Source organism: Rhinocladiella mackenziei (assembly GCF_000835555.1).
Source record: "Rhinocladiella mackenziei CBS 650.93 unplaced genomic scaffold supercont1.2, whole genome shotgun sequence".
Taxonomy (NCBI): Eukaryota; Fungi; Ascomycota; class Eurotiomycetes; order Chaetothyriales; family Herpotrichiellaceae; genus Rhinocladiella; species Rhinocladiella mackenziei.
The window spans coordinates 552,745-570,443 of record NW_013550603.1 but is presented as its reverse complement, the minus strand read 5'-3'; the positions used below and the strand labels follow the sequence as shown (position 1 = coordinate 570,443).

The 17,699-nt window shown below is 50.0% G+C and overlaps 6 protein-coding genes across 6 annotated transcripts; 3 read left to right on the top strand and 3 right to left on the bottom strand.

Moving 5' to 3' along the window:
* Window positions 1-1,561: 1,561 nt before the first annotated feature.
* Z518_02007 (uncharacterized protein) lies at window positions 1,562-2,685 on the top strand (the record flags this gene model as incomplete). The annotated part of the gene is made up of 2 exons (XM_013419036.1): window positions 1,562-1,624; window positions 1,714-2,685. The coding sequence occupies 2 exons, from the start codon at window positions 1,562-1,564 to the stop codon at window positions 2,683-2,685; spliced, it is 1,035 nt and encodes a 344-aa protein (XP_013274490.1).
* Window positions 2,686-2,982: 297 nt separating this feature from the next.
* Window positions 2,983-6,583, bottom strand: Z518_02006 (uncharacterized protein; the record flags this gene model as incomplete). The annotated part of the gene is made up of 2 exons (XM_013419035.1): window positions 2,983-6,371; window positions 6,424-6,583. 2 exons carry the CDS (start codon window positions 6,581-6,583, stop codon window positions 2,983-2,985), a joined length of 3,549 nt encoding a protein of 1,182 aa, XP_013274489.1.
* A 481-nt stretch (window positions 6,584-7,064) lies between these two features.
* Window positions 7,065-9,398, top strand: Z518_02005 (uncharacterized protein; the record flags this gene model as incomplete). The annotated part of the gene is made up of 3 exons (XM_013419034.1): window positions 7,065-7,200; window positions 7,255-7,422; window positions 7,495-9,398. The coding sequence occupies 3 exons, from the start codon at window positions 7,065-7,067 to the stop codon at window positions 9,396-9,398; spliced, it is 2,208 nt and encodes a 735-aa protein (XP_013274488.1).
* A 1,919-nt stretch (window positions 9,399-11,317) lies between these two features.
* On the top strand, window positions 11,318-12,125 carry Z518_02004 (uncharacterized protein; the record flags this gene model as incomplete). The annotated part of the gene is made up of 2 exons (XM_013419033.1): window positions 11,318-11,578; window positions 11,628-12,125. The coding sequence occupies 2 exons, from the start codon at window positions 11,318-11,320 to the stop codon at window positions 12,123-12,125; spliced, it is 759 nt and encodes a 252-aa protein (XP_013274487.1).
* Window positions 12,126-13,273: 1,148 nt separating this feature from the next.
* Window positions 13,274-13,732, bottom strand: Z518_02003 (uncharacterized protein; the record flags this gene model as incomplete). Its single annotated transcript, XM_013419032.1, has 1 exon — window positions 13,274-13,732. One exon carries the CDS (start codon window positions 13,730-13,732, stop codon window positions 13,274-13,276), a length of 459 nt encoding a protein of 152 aa, XP_013274486.1.
* A 2,604-nt stretch (window positions 13,733-16,336) lies between these two features.
* On the bottom strand, window positions 16,337-17,090 carry Z518_02002 (uncharacterized protein; the record flags this gene model as incomplete). The annotated part of the gene is made up of 2 exons (XM_013419031.1): window positions 16,337-16,669; window positions 16,770-17,090. The coding sequence occupies 2 exons, from the start codon at window positions 17,088-17,090 to the stop codon at window positions 16,337-16,339; spliced, it is 654 nt and encodes a 217-aa protein (XP_013274485.1).
* Between the last annotated feature and the right edge of the window lie 609 nt (window positions 17,091-17,699).

The window sequence follows — 17,699 nt, the reverse complement described above, 5'->3', positions numbered from 1 at the left end:
AGGCGGTGGGAGGAGGAGGTGATGAATCTGAGTTTGCGGAGAAGTAAGTGTTCGAAGACGATGTACTTGCAGGAGAGTTCTGGTGGTGACGGATTTTGTGAGGTTGGCTTGCCGTTGACTTGTGATCTTCATGTCCGCATGTCGGCAGGTGGGATGAGGGCAAGGCTGAGCGGGTAATTTCGCTTATTGCTGATCCCAGGTAGATCTCAAGTGGTGATAATATTTCAGAGGGCACGAAATAATTGCGAGCCTCAACGGCGAGTAGAGTGTAAAGCAAGGATAAAATGGGCAGAGAGTGTGCAGGTCGTTTATACGACGACGGCGGCGTAGATGGTGACGGAGGAGGCTGGCCAAACCTAGACTGAGAGTCTGGGTGAGCTTCCCCCAGCCAGCGCTTTGTCTCTTAACGTCTTTCAATATTTGTCGATCTTTGTGACCAACGGTCACCAACCACGTACCCGGTGAACGCAAAGAGCCACAGACTTGTCTTCCCACATCCCGGTCGTTTACTCCGACATGCATGGCGATTGGACCCCCGAAATCTGTCAATGTCCGAAAATCTGTGACCTAAAACTCTGGCGAGCGGCAAACGGGGCCGCGGCAACCATGGAACCCGCCAAAAGCCAGATTCCCCCCATATCTGGCAAACAATGATCGCATCTAAACTCTATTTGGTGGCTAGGCTGTCCCAGCGATACCAAGTTTGACGGCGGTATCTGTCAATGACGTGAACAACCGAGAAAGAAAGGCACATGAACCCATTGGCCACTCTTCAGGCCCATTTTCCTACTCTCGCCGCCGTCGTTATTAAAAGCGAAAGAAAAGGAAGGATGAACCGATGAATATTCGCCGTAACTATGCAGGTGTGCGCGACTGCGGAGGCTATAAGGGTCGGTCGAAAGAGCTACGGGTGACGAGGAAGGCCCCCTTGTAAGAATACCACTCGAGGCCTCATGGACAGGATTTTGACAGGTAGCCGGTGTAAGGGAATGAAACAAGTTGGTGGACGAGTCCGAGCGATGAAAGACCAGCACAGCGAAGATTTGTTGATACCTGTGTCTGTGTAGCTGCTATGTCGTGGACCACACAGAAGACTTGTCTATTACAATTTTGGAGACATCTTGGAGATTCAAGAACATAAGCTGGTCTGTCTTGGATTCAGTTGGAAGCCAATTCGCCGCAGCCACAACTGTCTGAGTCGATAGCACGTCTTTTTTCTTCTCATTCGAGTGGCCTCCATGGAAGGAGCCACATTCTTCTCGCCATCATAGCCTCGCAGCATGTCAGACAGGTTGCTTTGTCGTAAGAAGAAAATTTTTATTTCTTTTTCCCAAGGCCCATCGGCGAAAAGTAAATCCGGCGCCGCCGAATTATACGTCCCTTTTATGATTGCAGAGCCAAACCTGCATTCGGCACAACCAAAGCCGCGCGCCCTGGTCGTTGGCATCGCTCGAACTTATCTCGACTCGCGTGCCTTTCTCATTCTGTCTCCTATGGACCGTCGACAAATCTCTCCTGCTGCACATACAGCCAGACGGTCCTGCACACAATCAACGCCAACATGACACGGCCACGGCGAACGTCCGCCGCGTCCGATATCAGTTCTGTGCCAGATCAGCATCAGGTGCGTACGCAGTCTGCATCCGATGCCAAATGACATGCGAACCGGGATGAGTGAGTACCAATGTTTCTCAAGACTAATCATGGTTTTAGGAGCTAGGGAGTATGTATGACTACCTGGCCAAGATTGTCCTCCTCGGTCCCTCGGGCGCAGGTAAATCGTGTCTGCTACACCGGTTCGTCAAACAAGAATGGCGCGTGCTCTCCTCGCAAACCATCGGTGTCGAATTTTCCTCCAAGATTGTCAAAGTCGGTTCCGGATCCAACCGGCGTCGTATCAAAATGCAATTATGGGATACCGCGGGCACGGAGCGCTTTCGATCTGTCAGTCGATCATACTACAGAGGCGCGGCGGGGGCGATACTGGTGTACGATGTAGCGAGTCTGACAAGTTTCAATGCGTTGCCAACGTTTCTGAGCGATGCAAGAGCCCTGGCTAGTCCCAACCTGACTGTGATATTGGCGGGGAACAAATCTGATCTGGCAGAGGGAAGACCGCCGGGCATCAACGTGAACGGGAGGGTACATCAACAACAAGATCCTACGCCGCCAGCCTCTAGTGCGTCAAGTAAACAGTCCTATTTCACATATGACTCTGGCGGAACAGGAGCAGGCACCACGCGTTCACGCGGCGATTCGATAAACTTGTCCCTCAATACGTCCAAGTGGACCGCTACCACCTCCACCGAAGGCCGCGAAGTCACCTCAGACCTCGCATCGCGATGGGCCTCGAAGTCTTTCGTGTCGGTGACGATGGAAGTGTCAGCCTTGACCGGGGAGAACGTGGAAGAACTCTTCAATCGGCTGGCCGCGATCATCCTGACGAAGATCGAGCTCGGCGAGATCGACCCGGACGACCCGGCCAGTGGAATCCAGTATGGTGACGGCGGAGGTCCTTGGGACGGGTCAAGTATTCGCTCCGGTACCACGATCGATGACGGCACAGTCAGGAGGCGCGGACAAAAGAAAAGAGCCCACGGGCGAAACGGCATTCTCACGAATCTAGGTGAGTGGGAAGACGTGTTTCGACGGCCGCCTTCTAGGGGTGGCCGTCGATGCTGTTGACAGAAAGAAAGGGAGGGGGAGGGGGAAAAACGCCGAATGATTTGACGAAGCGATTGGAGTGCTTTTCTTTTTGTTTTTGACACTGTTGACTTTTTGGGATACCAAGGGTTGTGCGAGCGAGCAAGCAAGCAAGCAAGGGAACAGGGCAGACGACACATCTATATTTTTCTTTGGCTTAGAGATACCCTCGGTGTCCTTGCGCTGATCCACACTGGTGCATATAAATTTTAATCTCACACGACAATCCTCGAGAATTATCTATCTAAACCATCATGTTTTCATCCTGGAATGGAATTATCAGTTACCGTCAACTTCAATTGACGGAGATGCACTTTGGCCTCGGTCAAACCGTGCACCCATCTTCTCGCAAACATCGATGAATTCGACTTGTTTCTGCAGATTCTGCGCCGCGCTCAGCGCCTTGATTATCACCGCTTGGTTCCTTTCGGTGGTGGCGGCGCGGAAAACCCTGAGCAGAAATTCCGACAGCATCCTGACACTCCAATCATCCGGGATGTCCTGGAGGATCGCAAGCGGATCAAAGAAAGTAGTGAACTTGCCGAGAAGGTGACTTGTGCGCTCAAGGCGCTCCTCTACGTCTTCGATGACAAGGAACTCATGGAACAGGAAATCAAAAAGCTCTCGCTGCACTTCCCTTGATGGTAATGCACTGGCGTCGATGGTCTGGGGGTATGCAGGTGCCGGACCGCCAAAGTAGCAATATCGTGTTGCGGTGTCAAAATCGCCCAGACCGTGGGTCAACAGACGCAAGGCCTCTTTATGTCGTCCTTGCCGAGCATCGAGGATGATTGATTCGGAAACGAGGTAGGAGGAAAATGGGGCCATTCGCTCCAAGACCATTGGGACCGAATAAGCTAGGTCTTTGCTTGCATCGCCGCGCGATGAATATGCACCACTACCCAGAAGCTGGAGCAAACGTAGTCGCGACTGCCACCATGTCTCTGCTGGAGCATTTTGGTTGATGAAATCCAGATACGTGGGCTTGGGAGACTCGAGAGCGCGGTAGGTTGAATAACTCTCTGCCAGTGATGTTCGAGCTGCTGCCGACTTCTCCAGAACAGTCAGGACAGAGTCAAGATAGTATCCGATCAGGTCATCGGCGTACTTATCGAGATGTTTGCCGAATACCAAATGCTCCAAATATTGTTGGACCGCTCCGGGTGCTTGTTCTTTGAGGAGCGGAACCACTTGCTGAGGGCTGAATTTGACACGTGCATTGTCATCTGCGAAGATCTGAACAGCAAGCTCCGGGTTGCGCTGAGCAAGCCACAGAGCATAGTCCTGAACCAGATCGGCGTCCCGAATGACTGTCAAATACCGTCTCAGCTGGGCTTCAATGTATCCGGCGTTGGACCCGTAGTCGACATCTTTTTCTCCATTGATAATTCGCTTCCAGGTTCCCAGAACATCGCGAGCTTGCTTCTTACTCTGATAAAGTCGACTTAGAACGAAAAGACGATCATATCTTTCCAAGAGCAAAGTTGCTCGATCGAAATCACCCTTCCAATGGTCGACCACGTTATTCAATTTGGTCCTGACTGATTTTTGAGCAGGACTGTCCGCCGGGAGAACTTGATCGAGATGAAGTAGAACATGAAGGAGTGCAGCATCGACAGAATCAAACACATTCTTTTCATCCGTAATGCTACCATATCCACGTTTTTCCTGCCATAGCATGAGAAAATGTCGGATCATCATCCAAAATTCAACGGGTGCGTCCTCGAAATTCGAAATTGGAGGTTTAAAGGTGCTCAGCAGATCGGCCATTCCCTGATGAAGCCATATACCTTCCGGTCCGTATAATACTTCGGACGAAAGGGGAGGTGCCAAAAGAAGAACAATCCGGGGATCGATTCCTCCATCGTGGAGGGTATTTTCGACCGCTCTGAACATATCTTCGAGGCTTGAAGCAGCGGAGAATTGAGTTTCGAGATGTAAAAACAATATCAGGCTTGCCTTTTGTCTAATATAATTCAGCGTCAAGAATTCCGTCTCGTCTTTCGGCTCTCGACCATGAATGCTGGCCAAAAAACCAAAGATCTGACCTGGTTTGACGCTTTCAGGCTGGCTGTCAACCATATGCTGCCTCAGGCGATATTCTAACTGTGAGATCAGAGGATTTTGGAGAATCATTAACAATTGTTTTCCATGCCACACGATGTTTCGGGTAAGCGCTCGTCCGAATCGACCAGCTAGTTTCGTTTCCTCTGCAGCACGTTTGCTGACGAGTTCAAGAGAAGGCTCTACTGGAGTTGACAAAGATTGGCTATCGAACAAGGCTCGTTCTTGCTCCAATTGTTCCACCGCGGATTGAGTCCTTGGGTCGTCATCGTGATGGTCACGAAGATTTCCCAAGGAGTTGATTGATAATGGTACAAGTTGCAGAAGCTCCCCGACAATTTGGAAGTAATGACGATGAGTGCTCAATGTGTGTGTCAAGCCACCATAAGGTTTCGCCATCGTATCGGACGGAATGTCCACGAGGGTGCGTGGGTGAGTCAACTCAGACGCGTTCTCCACCGGTTGGATTTCCAACTTCCGTTCCGTGGTGCCTTCTCGGGCCTCCTTGAGCAGAGCGACAACAATTTGGCCTTCATCTTCAGCGATAGGCGCACCCGCGTTTTCGGGGGTCCAAAAATTGTCAACCAGCAGATCTTCCGGATAAATTTCAAATTCAATGGTGCCTCGCACAACGTCGCCATCCAAATTGACAAACATCCCCACGCCCGGTTCCGATTCACTGGTGCCGGTAGTTAACATGAACTCGGTTGGAAATGGTGAGAGAATGTGAGGCCTGAGACGCTTCAAGCTTTGCTGGTCAGTAGTATTGACATTCGACTTCGTCGGGAGGGATTCAGTGGAAGCACGAGGCCTAGCCTTGGGTCGCTCGGTCTCGTTGCTACTGGGGTCTAAATATGGCGAATTCGGAGTGGGAGATGTGAACTGGTCGCTATTTGAGGATTCGACATGCAATCCTTGAGAGCTCTCTCGTCCGCCCTGAGTCGGGGTGATCAAATTTCCCATGCTGGTGCTTCTGCCATGACCCCCTGAGTCAACGGGAGGAGCAGAGCGAACAAGGGATCTTCCTCCACCCTCGTTGATGGAGTCGTCTTCTTCTGACGCTTGTGAGGAAATGGGAAATAGAGGGATCTTCTGTTGGTGTTCAACATCCAACAGAGCATAACTCGTGTCATCGGCCACACATGCAATTGTCTCTCGCCTGCTTGACCGGAGACAGCCTGGATATTCAATGTTATTTTTGATCGGTCTCAGCTTCTCACCGACGCGGACAAGCAGGATTCTTCTTGAGTTTGCAATCATAACCACCGGACCCTCTGGATTTTCCTTGTCCTGGTTTTCATCAATGCCCCCGATCCACTGGACACCAGTAGGCTCCCTATTAGGAAATGCTGGACTACACTCGGGCAAGGAGTAGAAAGATACGACTCCATTGCAGAGGACGCAGGCTTTTAATGGTCCGGGAAGGACGAGGATCTGTTGAATACCCGGGGTGGTTGGAGATTCTGTCGACGCGGCATGGCCACTGGGTTGCAATCGAGAAGCGAGGATAAATGTAGAAGGAGCATTGTCGTCGTCCTGATCGGAGGTGATCGAAACAAGATGGAGAATTTCGGCCGCCGAGGTTCCAATATATAAATTGTTGTCTGAAATGTAATGAGTGTCTGTCAACCTTTCAATAGGGGTGACCGAGCATACTCCAGTATTCTACACAAGTAATTGACACTTGTGTATTTCCATCCTCAGTCGCCAACGGAATATCGTCCAGGACGTTGCGGAGAACATATGAGCCTGGTTCAGGCGGGGACAGCCTTGGTCTTTTGGCTGGTCGTTGATCATGTTGAACAAAGGCGTCCATTCTGAGAAGGCGATTTCAGATGTCCTCCATTGTCACGGATCAGGTTTCCTGGTCCTTGAGTGTGGGACTTGGTACCGTTGCCATTTGGACATATAACTGAGAGGGACAATTACCGTGGAGCATTATTCATGATGCGCAATTTCTGAAAAGCGACACCATAATATAGGAACCTGAGAGGAGCTGAAATTTTAATTTTTGATCTTCAAACGTTATAGACCGAGGTCGGCCTTGGTAAACTCCAGTACTGTATACTTCGAGAATTGAATTGGCATGAGAAAATATTCTACTCACCAAAGGCGGCATCTACTTTGTCCCAAAAGGGCAGGGGTCAAATTTCATCGCCAGCTCCGGAGATGCAAGTAGCCTCAACCCGTATTATTCGTCCTCAGTCATACTGTTTGTCCTTTCTCAATGTCGATGTCTATCCTATGATCTTTGGAAATTCGCTATTCAATATCCTCCATCAAGCAAAGCCGGTCCCATGGATGCGTTGGCTTTGTCGGAGACCAACGCCCCAAGGCCCGAAGAGCGTCTTCCTCTAGTGAACGATGTCGTCGAAGGAAAGTCCCCTGGTGAAGGCGAGAACAAGTTTCAGAAGGCAATAGCAGCATGGCGTGGTATGTTTATGACATTGGCCCCCCTTGTGCTGACCCCGCATTCTGACTTCCCAGGTATTGATCTTTCCTCATTAATGCCGCAATTGGACTCGACCGCGTCTGAGATCGTGGCACATCAAAGGGATGCGTTGCTCGAGCGAAAGGAACTCGCCCAGAAGACAAAGGACTTTCGGAAACTCGAAGATGCTGCCAAGTTGACGGAATACAAGGCCTTGCTGAAATGTTGGTCCTTTGACTATTGACCTTGAGAAAATAAAACCAAAAAAAATAAAATAAAATGCTGACGCTGTGTAGCCTACCAGACTTTCATTGATTTGATCACTGGCCACGGAAAGACATCCTCGTCAGCATTCCTTCAACTGTATCAGTCCCTCTCAGAGGCGCCAGATCCTTTTCCTTTATTAGAGGCCTCGGTCGATTCGCTTGTCGCTTCCGAGGACACCGTCCCCAAACTTACCACCGAGAATCAGCAACTACTATCCCGAGTCAACACGTTAAGCATGCAGTTAGAAGGAACCGAACGGAAACTGCAAGAAGAGAGCAAGGCAAGAAGAGACGCGGAAGCTGGGACCGGGACTCACGTACAGGAAATCGAGGAAAAATGGGAGAAAGTCTTGGAGGAGAAGCAAAACAACTGGACTGCCAAAGAACATGCTCTGGAAGAGAAGATAGAGAATCAAGACCGCCTACTGAAAGAGCTGAAAGCGAGTTACGAGGTATCCCAGAGACTTCAAGATGGATCTGCCGACGCAGCCTCCTCAAAAGCGGCGACCGTGGAGTTGGAAATGATGAGTTCAGAACTTGAAAAGACCAGCGCCCGGCTCGCGGAGATTGAGGCCAGGAACGAGCAGCTACGTGTTGATCTTGCTCGTGCCACATCGCAAAACCCTCAAACGAACGACATTGAGGACGACCCGTCATTCTTACGACTACAATCCGAAAACTCCTCCCTATTGCGGAAAATCGAATCTGTCCGATTTGAGAGGGAGACAGACAGGCGAGGTTGGGACAGCATACTTCGTCAAGCAGAGAGGCAACGATCTCAACTTTCTAGCGAAAATGAAGACTTGCGTGCCAAAGTCAGTAAATGGTCCGACTACGAAGATCTCAAGCGAGAACTCGATACGCTTAGGTCGATTGAGCTGTCAATTGGAGACGAGGACGACGCCGATGAATCAGGTTTGAATGGTGCAGCGGAGAACGGCAGTAAACAGTCATTAGAGCAGCTCTTGCTTGCACGCAACAAGAAGTTGAGCAATGAGCTGACTCTACTCCGAGTGTCACATCAAGATCTTCATCGACAGCTGGAAGATCTTCGAGAAGAATTGTCGCGGACCCACGCAGAACTGGAAAGGTCGCAAAAACTGTCTTCGACGTTGGAGAACGATTTGCTTCGAATGCAAGAAGAAGCAACAAATGTCCCTCCGTCATCCGGAATGTCTGTTGCCGGAACATATGTCTCTCGTCATCCTACGGGGTCCATGCGGCGAGGAAGAGCCTCCCCTACATCGTCGATTATTTCGGGATACGACACACAGCCCCGGACCAATACTCTGGAATCACTACGAGCCGGAGAAGCTGTCGGCGGAGGGTCTGGCATTCTGCCGATGATCCAAGCTCAACGGGATCGCTTCAAACAGAAGAATCAGGAACTTGAGGAAGAGCTGTCCAAAACATACGCGACCGTAAACTCACTACGGCAGGAAGTTGCCTCGCTTCAAAAGGACAATCTGAACCTATACGAGAAGACGAGATACGTATCGGCATACAGTCGGGGGCCAACGACAACATCCTCATCTTCTTACTCGGGAGCCCCTGGACACACTTCCGTCTACACCTCGGATGATGCCACTTCAAGCCGGTGGAAGTCACAATACGAAGCCAACATCTCGCCTTTCGCCGCTTTCCGTGGCCGAGAAGCTGCCCGAGCCTACAAACGTATGAGTCTCCCCGAAAGGATCATCTTCTCGCTGACAAGGATCGTTCTTGCCACAAGAACTTCGCGGAATCTTTTCGCCGGGTATTGTCTCGGGCTCCACGTCTTGGTCTTTCTTATGCTGTATTGGATGGGTACAGCAGATGTTGACCGAAATACCGTCCATCTGGGCGAAGCCGCTGCGGCCGTTGCAGCTGGCGGCGCAGGAATGAGGTCCCCTGACTCCCACAAGCCAGAATGGTCGCAAGAGCATTTTGGATAGATTTTGGATTCTGTTCTAGGCCAGCCACTAGTGCCGCGCCGTGTATATACGATACCCTTGTTTATCATTTGTTCCATTCTAGTCTGGATCCTCCTTGTTGGCCACACGAGTTGCTCAGGGGAATTCTCAGGCCCTTCACCAAACATGAAAAGATGCTTTACATCAGCCAACATTTGCTAAGGCTAATATCAGGTCCGGGGGATCGTCCGCATCATTCGCAGTCGAGACGAGTCGAGAAAAGCTCCTCCTTTCTAAACGACACAGAAGAGTCAAGGACCGCAGACAAAGAAGTGTGTAAATGTTTCCATGCCTAACGAAGCACAGAGTTCGCAGGAATGAGAAGCAATTCACGCGGCCCTCGAGGACCGTTGAGTCCTTCCGGAGTTGCGACGGGGTGTTTCAGAATCGGACAAGGATAAAGCACTCCGTCTAGTGAGACAGGCCCGGCGTGCGTCACTTGATCATGACCTCCATTCGACCAACCAGAACAAATCGTTATTATGTGGATGGCCAATGGATGATCTGAGATAGTCAATCCGAAATAGTCAATCTGAGAATATCCTGTCTCGCTGGATAACCCAGTCAAGACTTGTTTTGTCAATAGGGAAGTAAAATAATCACAAGGTACGACTTGCCCTTCTGGAGGGAAAGTTATGCTAGCCAGGCCAAGATCCTGGCGAGTTTGAATAACACCCCATAAGCAAGATCAGAGCTAGAGAACTTCCCCGGTTCTTGTGTTTCTTGCTTGCAGGGCTCATCGTTAACAGTTTCTAGACATTAGTAGCCGATGGAACGCCTAAGGGGCTTCAACATGTGCAATAACTATTTTCACACGGGGGGATGAATAAGATGATCAGGCATCCTACGCCCACACACACAGGCCCTTCTAGGCGGTACATGAGCATTTGCCATCGTCCGACCCGACGGATATCTCGATTACATTGAAAGCAGTTCCTAAGAGAACTGACATCCGTTCATTGTTTACCATCGGACTCTCAGCACAACCCGCCGGCTTCAATTGCAATATCCAAGTACAGTGTACTGTGTAAGCGCCGCATCGATATCTCTTTTCGGCCCGACCAACTTGGCTGTGGCCAGTAACTCGCAAACAACGCTTCATTGTGGGTCGATTGGTTCTATCTTTCAAGGAACCCGAAACACACCCCGAGTTCAAGGTTCTCTAGCTTGACCTGGAAGAGCATCGACAAACGCCTTGGAGCGACTAGTATCCGCTTGCAAATGTACGTCATGCACTGGTGAGGACAGATTGGCAGGATTCGTGGTTGGAAGCGGCTGGCGGGCGGCTATGAAACAACCAGACAAGATCCGAAGACCGGCTGATGAGAGCCGGTAGGAAGCCACCCGGACAGCCCAAGCATCCGACGAAGGAGGCGCCAGCTTGCAAACCAGGCGTCAGTCTAAACCACGACGAGTCAAGAGCTGCCAGCGACGACCAGGGGCGATGCCGCGGGCGCCAATACGCAGCTATTATTGTCTGTCCTCCCAACGTCGATCAGAAGAAGTTAGTGGCCAAATCTCCCTTGCCGCCTCGTGCTCCCACCCATGTCTTGCATTGCCTGGCGAGGGGGGCTCCACTCTCCAACAAAAACCAATGGTGAATGCTGATGGCGCCCAAGATAGAAAACATCGCCCCTCTTCCATATACTCTGTCGAAAAAGGCAATTATCCTACCCTTGCCCCGATATCAGTCTGCTTTATAATGTCATATATTGCGGCGGCTGGGGCCTCAAGTGGCCCCCGATTCCCTTTACTCTTCATATACAGTCCCGTCCTCTCCAGGTCAACCGAGAGTTCCATAATCTGTTTGAATATTTCCTTTGCAGTCCAAACGATCTGCTGGTCAGGCCATCTCCTTCGTTCATATTCATAATCACGACGATTGCGCCTTTCTTTTCAAAATGAAGTACTTTCTGCTCTTGGCCTCGCTGGCCAGCATAATTCTCGCTGCTCCCACACCTCCCGCCGGCACCTTTGAATGGACCCCAACGCTGGCAGGCTACTTCGATATAGTCTTCCAATATATTCAACGGGCCAAAGCTGCTGGTACACCATCATCACGTTGTGATCTTTCCAGAGCTGCCATGCCAATTGCCCCGACACCATTGCCTAATCCCTCTGGTCTGACACTTGAGCATGTTGCCGTTGGCCGAGGCGTACAAGTAAGTTCTAGGCGATCTGGCGCAATGTCTGGATACTAACAAGCGATAGAACTATACATGTGCCAACCCCACAGCCACTCCCGCTGCAGTGGGAGCGGTTGCCAGGTTCTACAACTCATCTTGTGTCGCAGCCGACTACCCAGATCTCCTGGCTCTGCTTCCCACCCTAGCTCTACAATACCCTCTTCCTACCGATCCGGATGCTCCTCTTGAACCATCCGACCTCACTCTGTCCGTACACCATTACTTCTCCAACAGCACCACTCCTGTTTTTGCTTTCGATGCTCCCACCTCACCAGATTTGGGAAAAGTATTTGCCCAGAAAGAAGAGTCATCTTTGGCGCCCTCCAACGCGGTGGCCGGAGTCGACGGAGTAGGCAACGGTGCTGTTGATTGGTTGTATCTCACCTCTCGATCGACCACTGTAGGCGACATCAAGGCCGTCTACCGATTGAACACAGCAGGGGGATCCCCACCTGCCACGTGTGCAGACCAACCCTCGGCATTCAGTGTGGAATATGCGGCATTGTACTGGTTTTACAAGTAATGAATAGTTCAATATTTGCTTTCTCACGTTGACAATGGCGTTTGGGCGTTTATTCGGCAACAGATACACCGATACCTTGGGATTCTACACTAAATAGACTTTTTTATATACTTGCGGCATAATATGCCGTAGCAATATATAGCCCAGACCGACGGACGAAGATGTTGTAAAACTCTCACTGATACGAATGAAGAGGAATTCTCTATGGCCATACTCTAGCCTAGTGGTAGTAGGGGATGGTCTGTTTCAGGCACAGAACTAGTCGGCAAATGAGAATGAGGCATCTCCCAGAACTCAAATCTACTCCCCTTCCTTTGGCTCCTCGTTCAAACCCATCCTCACTTGTCCACCATTCTGGCCAAAACCTTGTGGCCCACTTTAGATATACAGAGCCGCTTTGCTTGCCATTTGCCCTCTGCCACAATTTGGCTCCAGTGGCTTGCCCAATTAGCAACATAGACCATTGCCGACATGTCTGGTCGTGTCACAACGATCCGAATCGCCCACTCGTGTTGTTGGTTTTCCTTTGGTCGGTATTTGATACGATTATTTGGTTGGTCAATGGCTTGATTGAGCAGGAACGGGATACCGGCTCTGCCTGAGGAGATCAATTTATGACCGAAGACCAAAATCCGTACAATGTTAATAGGCCATTTTTTTCAAGATGTCAATACGTTCAACAAACCGAAACATGCCTCGTCCAGAGTAATGTGGAAATGGACGTCATTTCATGCGTCCTCATTCCGCTTGGACTATTATTATTTAAGTTTTCGGTGTCGTCCTCCATCACGGATACTTCCATGATCAAACTGTACGCGTGAGCCTCACCTAGCATCAAGCCCGAGGATGGTCAAAGGCGCATATAAGTCCTCCACAGGAATGACCTTGTCGATCATTGCTTGCTCAGCTAGATACTCGACCAAGGTCTCCAAAGTCTTCTGATTTGCTTCGACGCCATAAGGCCGGCAATCTTCGCCGAATACTCCATCCATTTCCTCCAAGTCAGCCAAGAGCCAGGGCACCATGTATCCCAAATGTGCCAATATAGAATAGACCTTGTCGGGTTAGGCTTTTCGATTCGTTGAGTGCCTGGTACAGAGACGCCGCAGCAAATCGGTGACGATCGTAGAAATCTCTCCGAAGCACAACTAGGTGCATGATAGGAAAATGCCAGTCTTCTTGAAGTATTCCATCTCCACTACTTTGAAGTTTGGAAACAGCGGTCGAAGGTAGGAAGCTTCTTTCATAGATGATGGCTTGTCAGGACTGATGATAGCGTCCAGTTCGTCATCTTGAAGCATTTTACTGAGAGACTTCTGCCACCCATTTTTTGTGATATTCAATGTCTTCATCGGTGGCGAAGATGATGGCTGTCCATAAATTCTAGGTTTCTCGACATCTCCAGCAGCATATCTGGTGATATACTCGGAGCTGGATAATTCGGATGCATCAAATCCATGATTCCCCGTCATACGGTCAAAGATTTCTCTGGGGTGATGTATGTCAAGAAAGATCAAGGAGATGCCTGCACGTTTGACCTGGCCTGTTGCCAAAGGAACCAATCGATCGTACAGACCACAAGCGAAGGACAGAGGTATTTGGTTCATCGTAGCTGGAGATTTTGATGCGAGCGCAAATCAAGAAAGGCCGATTGCCTGAGTTTTAAGCTTGTGTAGTATGTTATTCTCTGGACCATCGCAGCCATCAGAGCAGTTCCGTGAAAGGGTTTCGGATGAGATCGGCAAAGACTCCGTTACACCCGCGCAGATCTAAGCCTTCTTGGGAAGCCTTGACCACCGGACATGAGCCGCTGGCCTGAAAATCAACGCGACTCTAATCAAAACTCTCGATTTTGTATGACACGGCCAATATAGTCCTTAATTCTCTTGCCCTCAATGCCTCGAAGCATGACAGAGCCACCAATATATTAGAACGGCTACTGGTTGCGTCTCAACTTATTTCCTCCAGGTACATTACCCAAGACACGAGTAAATCGAAGCTGAGAACGTCTACTTTACTATTTCGAGCCAGAAAGAGGATGTATACCCAAAAAGTCTTCCACTGGAGCACGGGTGGTCCCAACCTGATCGAAGACGAAGTCATGCCTTTGCCGGAGCCCTAAAGCTTCCCCACCATCCGAGGATGGAAGGGAGAAACAGTACATTCTGCTCAAAGCGCGACTGTCAATGTAGAGAAAGCAGCGATTTGAAACTGCCAGTTGAGGTATTCAAAACTTGGAAGAAAACGCCAGTTCATCAACGCCAAGCACTCTTGAATTGAGCAGCAGATGTCCTGGAAACGAAGTCGAAGAGGTCATGAAAAGAAAGATCATGGAAACAAGCTGGGATGCGCATTGGCTCGCTTTTGCCGTTTTGATCATTCCACCGTAAGTATTCCGCACAAGATCTGCCACGTTACGGACCAAGATGCTAGATGGAACGCTCCTCTTATTCTATCCCTTGGAGGCATCAGCGTAGCTTTGGCTGCAGGATGTAGCGTGGTTCTGAAAGCATCGGAACTCAGCCCATGGAGCCACCAACTTGTGTTGGACCTATTTTCAGAAGCAGGTCTTCCAGCAGGAGTACTGAATCAAGATCCAACGTTCTAGATCCGATGTTGTCATTGTGGCAGAGACCTTGATCAGCCACACGAGTCTCAGGAAGATTGAGTTCACCGGTAGTGTTGCCGTCGGAGAGGTCATTGGCAGTGTGGCCGCGAAGTATCTCAAGCCTGTCCTCATGGAGCTTGGAGATCAGAGTCTCGCTATTGTGCTAGATGATACTGATTTGAAGTCGGCCGCTGAGAATTGTGTTCGTGGTGGTATGTCTGCCCTCAATTCTCACAGATGTCTTTTATGACTCAACAGCACTGGCCCATCATGGGAAAGTGTACTTTGGCACGGAACGGAGTGTTGTCCTTGAAAGGTAACAGATAAATTTTCAAACAACTTGTCGAAGCCATGAAAGCAATCTCATCGGCGGGAAACGCAGTGATAGTTGACGGAGCCGAACGTGCACGAAGACGCCGTCACCGATGGAGCCGAATATTTGGTTGGTAGTGCGAAATACACAGATAAAACATCGCTGAAGCCTTCGATACTGACGAATGTGAATCCAAAATCCCACATTAGCAGAGGAGAATCCTTCATTGTCAAAGACGATGAGGAAGTGTTGACACTGGCTAATGATACAACTACGGTTGTTCTGCGTTGATATTTACAACGACCTACGCACGCGGACTGAGGTTGGCTCAAGTATTGGACTTCGGCCAGGTCCAGATCAATGCAGTGACTATATATCTGAACTGTGAATGGTAAGAATCTTCCTATTAATTTTTACTACGGCTGCCGCGTTGACGGTGGCCAGTGCCCCGTTATTGGAAAGGGAGTAGGAATAGGAGTAGAAAAGGGTCAGCCAAATGTGTATATAGACTGGCAATCTGGTAGGACCAGTTGCCAAACAGACAGAGCACACTCGTTCAATTCAAGTTGTACAGGAAGTTTGACAGGTATCAGGTACAGTATATATACAGAGCTTAGTAGGTCACCTTATTTGTTGATATTCTTTGCGGAGATGAACTCATTTGTCTCATCAACGCCCATGTAATTTTGGTGGCTTGTCAGCACTGTTTTCAACGGTTAGGTATCCACATTTAGGTACTTACACGCTCCAAAGGATCTCGGCTAACTCGTCTACATCCTCGCCTCTTCCATACTCGAGAAAATGCTCAAAAGAGTAGTTAGTGATGATGAAATGGGGCTTTTCTTTCCACAGGCGAACAAATTCGAACGAAGAATCCGCTTCCCATAGATGCCGGGATAGAGTCCAGCGATGAACGTATGCTCAAACCCCTGGATCGTCTACTCTTCCATCAGCACTCAGGCAGAACAAAAGGGAGAAGGTTAAGACCATTTTTCTCGAGACCTTTCAACATTTCATACACCTCTAGGAAAGAGTGCACTATTATAGTGGTCCTTCGCACCGATTCTGCGAAGATCCATCTCTGACAGTCGCGAAACTAGTGAGCGAGTAGGTCGTTAGCGACATTAAGTAGTACTCACCTCCCACTCTCCTGGGTGTCGCATTCTCTTCGCACTATCCCCAAGCTGTGTCAACTCTCCCAAGTTCTCGCGCGCCTTGCGCAGATCACCTAACCATGTCTGTAGTAATGGAATGTCACTCTCACCCTGTGCGCGTAGGGTGACATCCCCATCAAGTAGACGAATGATCTAGCGCCTGGGTCCGCGCAAGCTTCTCTGCTGGCATTGCTACGACACGACCGATCTCGGCGTCAACAAATTCTCTCACGCTGCTGTGAAGAGCTCGCATGACCACGGCTGTGTTAGCCTCTGTGCGGTTTGCGTAGAGCACACTGGTGGCGAAGCAGGATAGGATGCATGGTGGTGTGTGGTCTCGGTAGAGATAGCGATGCAGGAAAGGCGTGGCGTTTCGCGTAGCAATGTCTGTTATAAAGCCTTTCACACGGGCCACAATGTAGTGTAGTGTTGTTGTTGAATCATAGAGATGCCATGGCTCTACATGTGCCTGAAACGAGACGATTAGAATCGGTATTCCAAGACAGGCGGCAGACGATCGCGGGCGACGGCGGCATATCCGACAGGAGCGGGAGTTGGGTCGGTCTCACACAAACGCCAGCCATCTTCTCATAGGCTCTTATAACCTCTTCATCTACTGGACTGCTCGGTCGTTCGTGCACTGCCCCTTGCTCGATTTGGGCAAGCCATTGATCCTGGTTGGGTGTGATACTATTGCCCATCAAGTTGATGAAAGGGTCCGTGGGAAAGTCGCCGTCGAAACAAGCGTCCATCATATCGTTCTGCACAGACTCGGTGGTAGCGACGCCGAGTTGAGAATCCATGGAGAGGGTTCCGAGGTCGTTCAGGTTTGGCGACCGGCCTGGGGCGACGGGAGAACGTGGGGTGCTTCCGAATGCTAGTCTACCCATGAAAAGGGCTGACGCTGACTAGTCTTGCCGTAGATGCAGGCAATCTTCTTAACCGCACATCTAGAGCATATCGGCGTCCCCTGTCAGATCGCCTCTTGGCCTGAACACAGCTGTTACAATTTTTCTGTCTCGTTTTCGGCAAGCTGTCTGTTGCTGTGAAATCTTCCATTGCATTTAGATCAATGCTGTAGAATAGACTGCGGTGTTTTGTGAAGACCACAGGGATCCTGTAGGCGGAGATTCTGGTGGTGGACGTAGTGAACTCAATACTGTATTCCGCAACTCCGCAAGAAAAGCCCCACTCCGCCAAATCTGACGGGCTTGGCCTTGGTAAGACGCCAAGTGCCCAAAAATACATCAAAGACGCTGCGAGGCACAGCATGTGTGGCAAACAATTTGTACAAATAGGTGAACATACTTTTATCGTTTGAAAGAGGAACGACATGGGCATAAGAGCTTTAGTGGTGGGTGAGACGGCATAGGCCTGTCGCATTGCGGCCCAAGCCAGTTCCTCAGCCGTTATAATCAGTGGCCGGACCAAGCCCAAGAACATACCACATACCAATATGGAATTTTGACCACTAGATGCCACGTCAATGCGCCAAATCA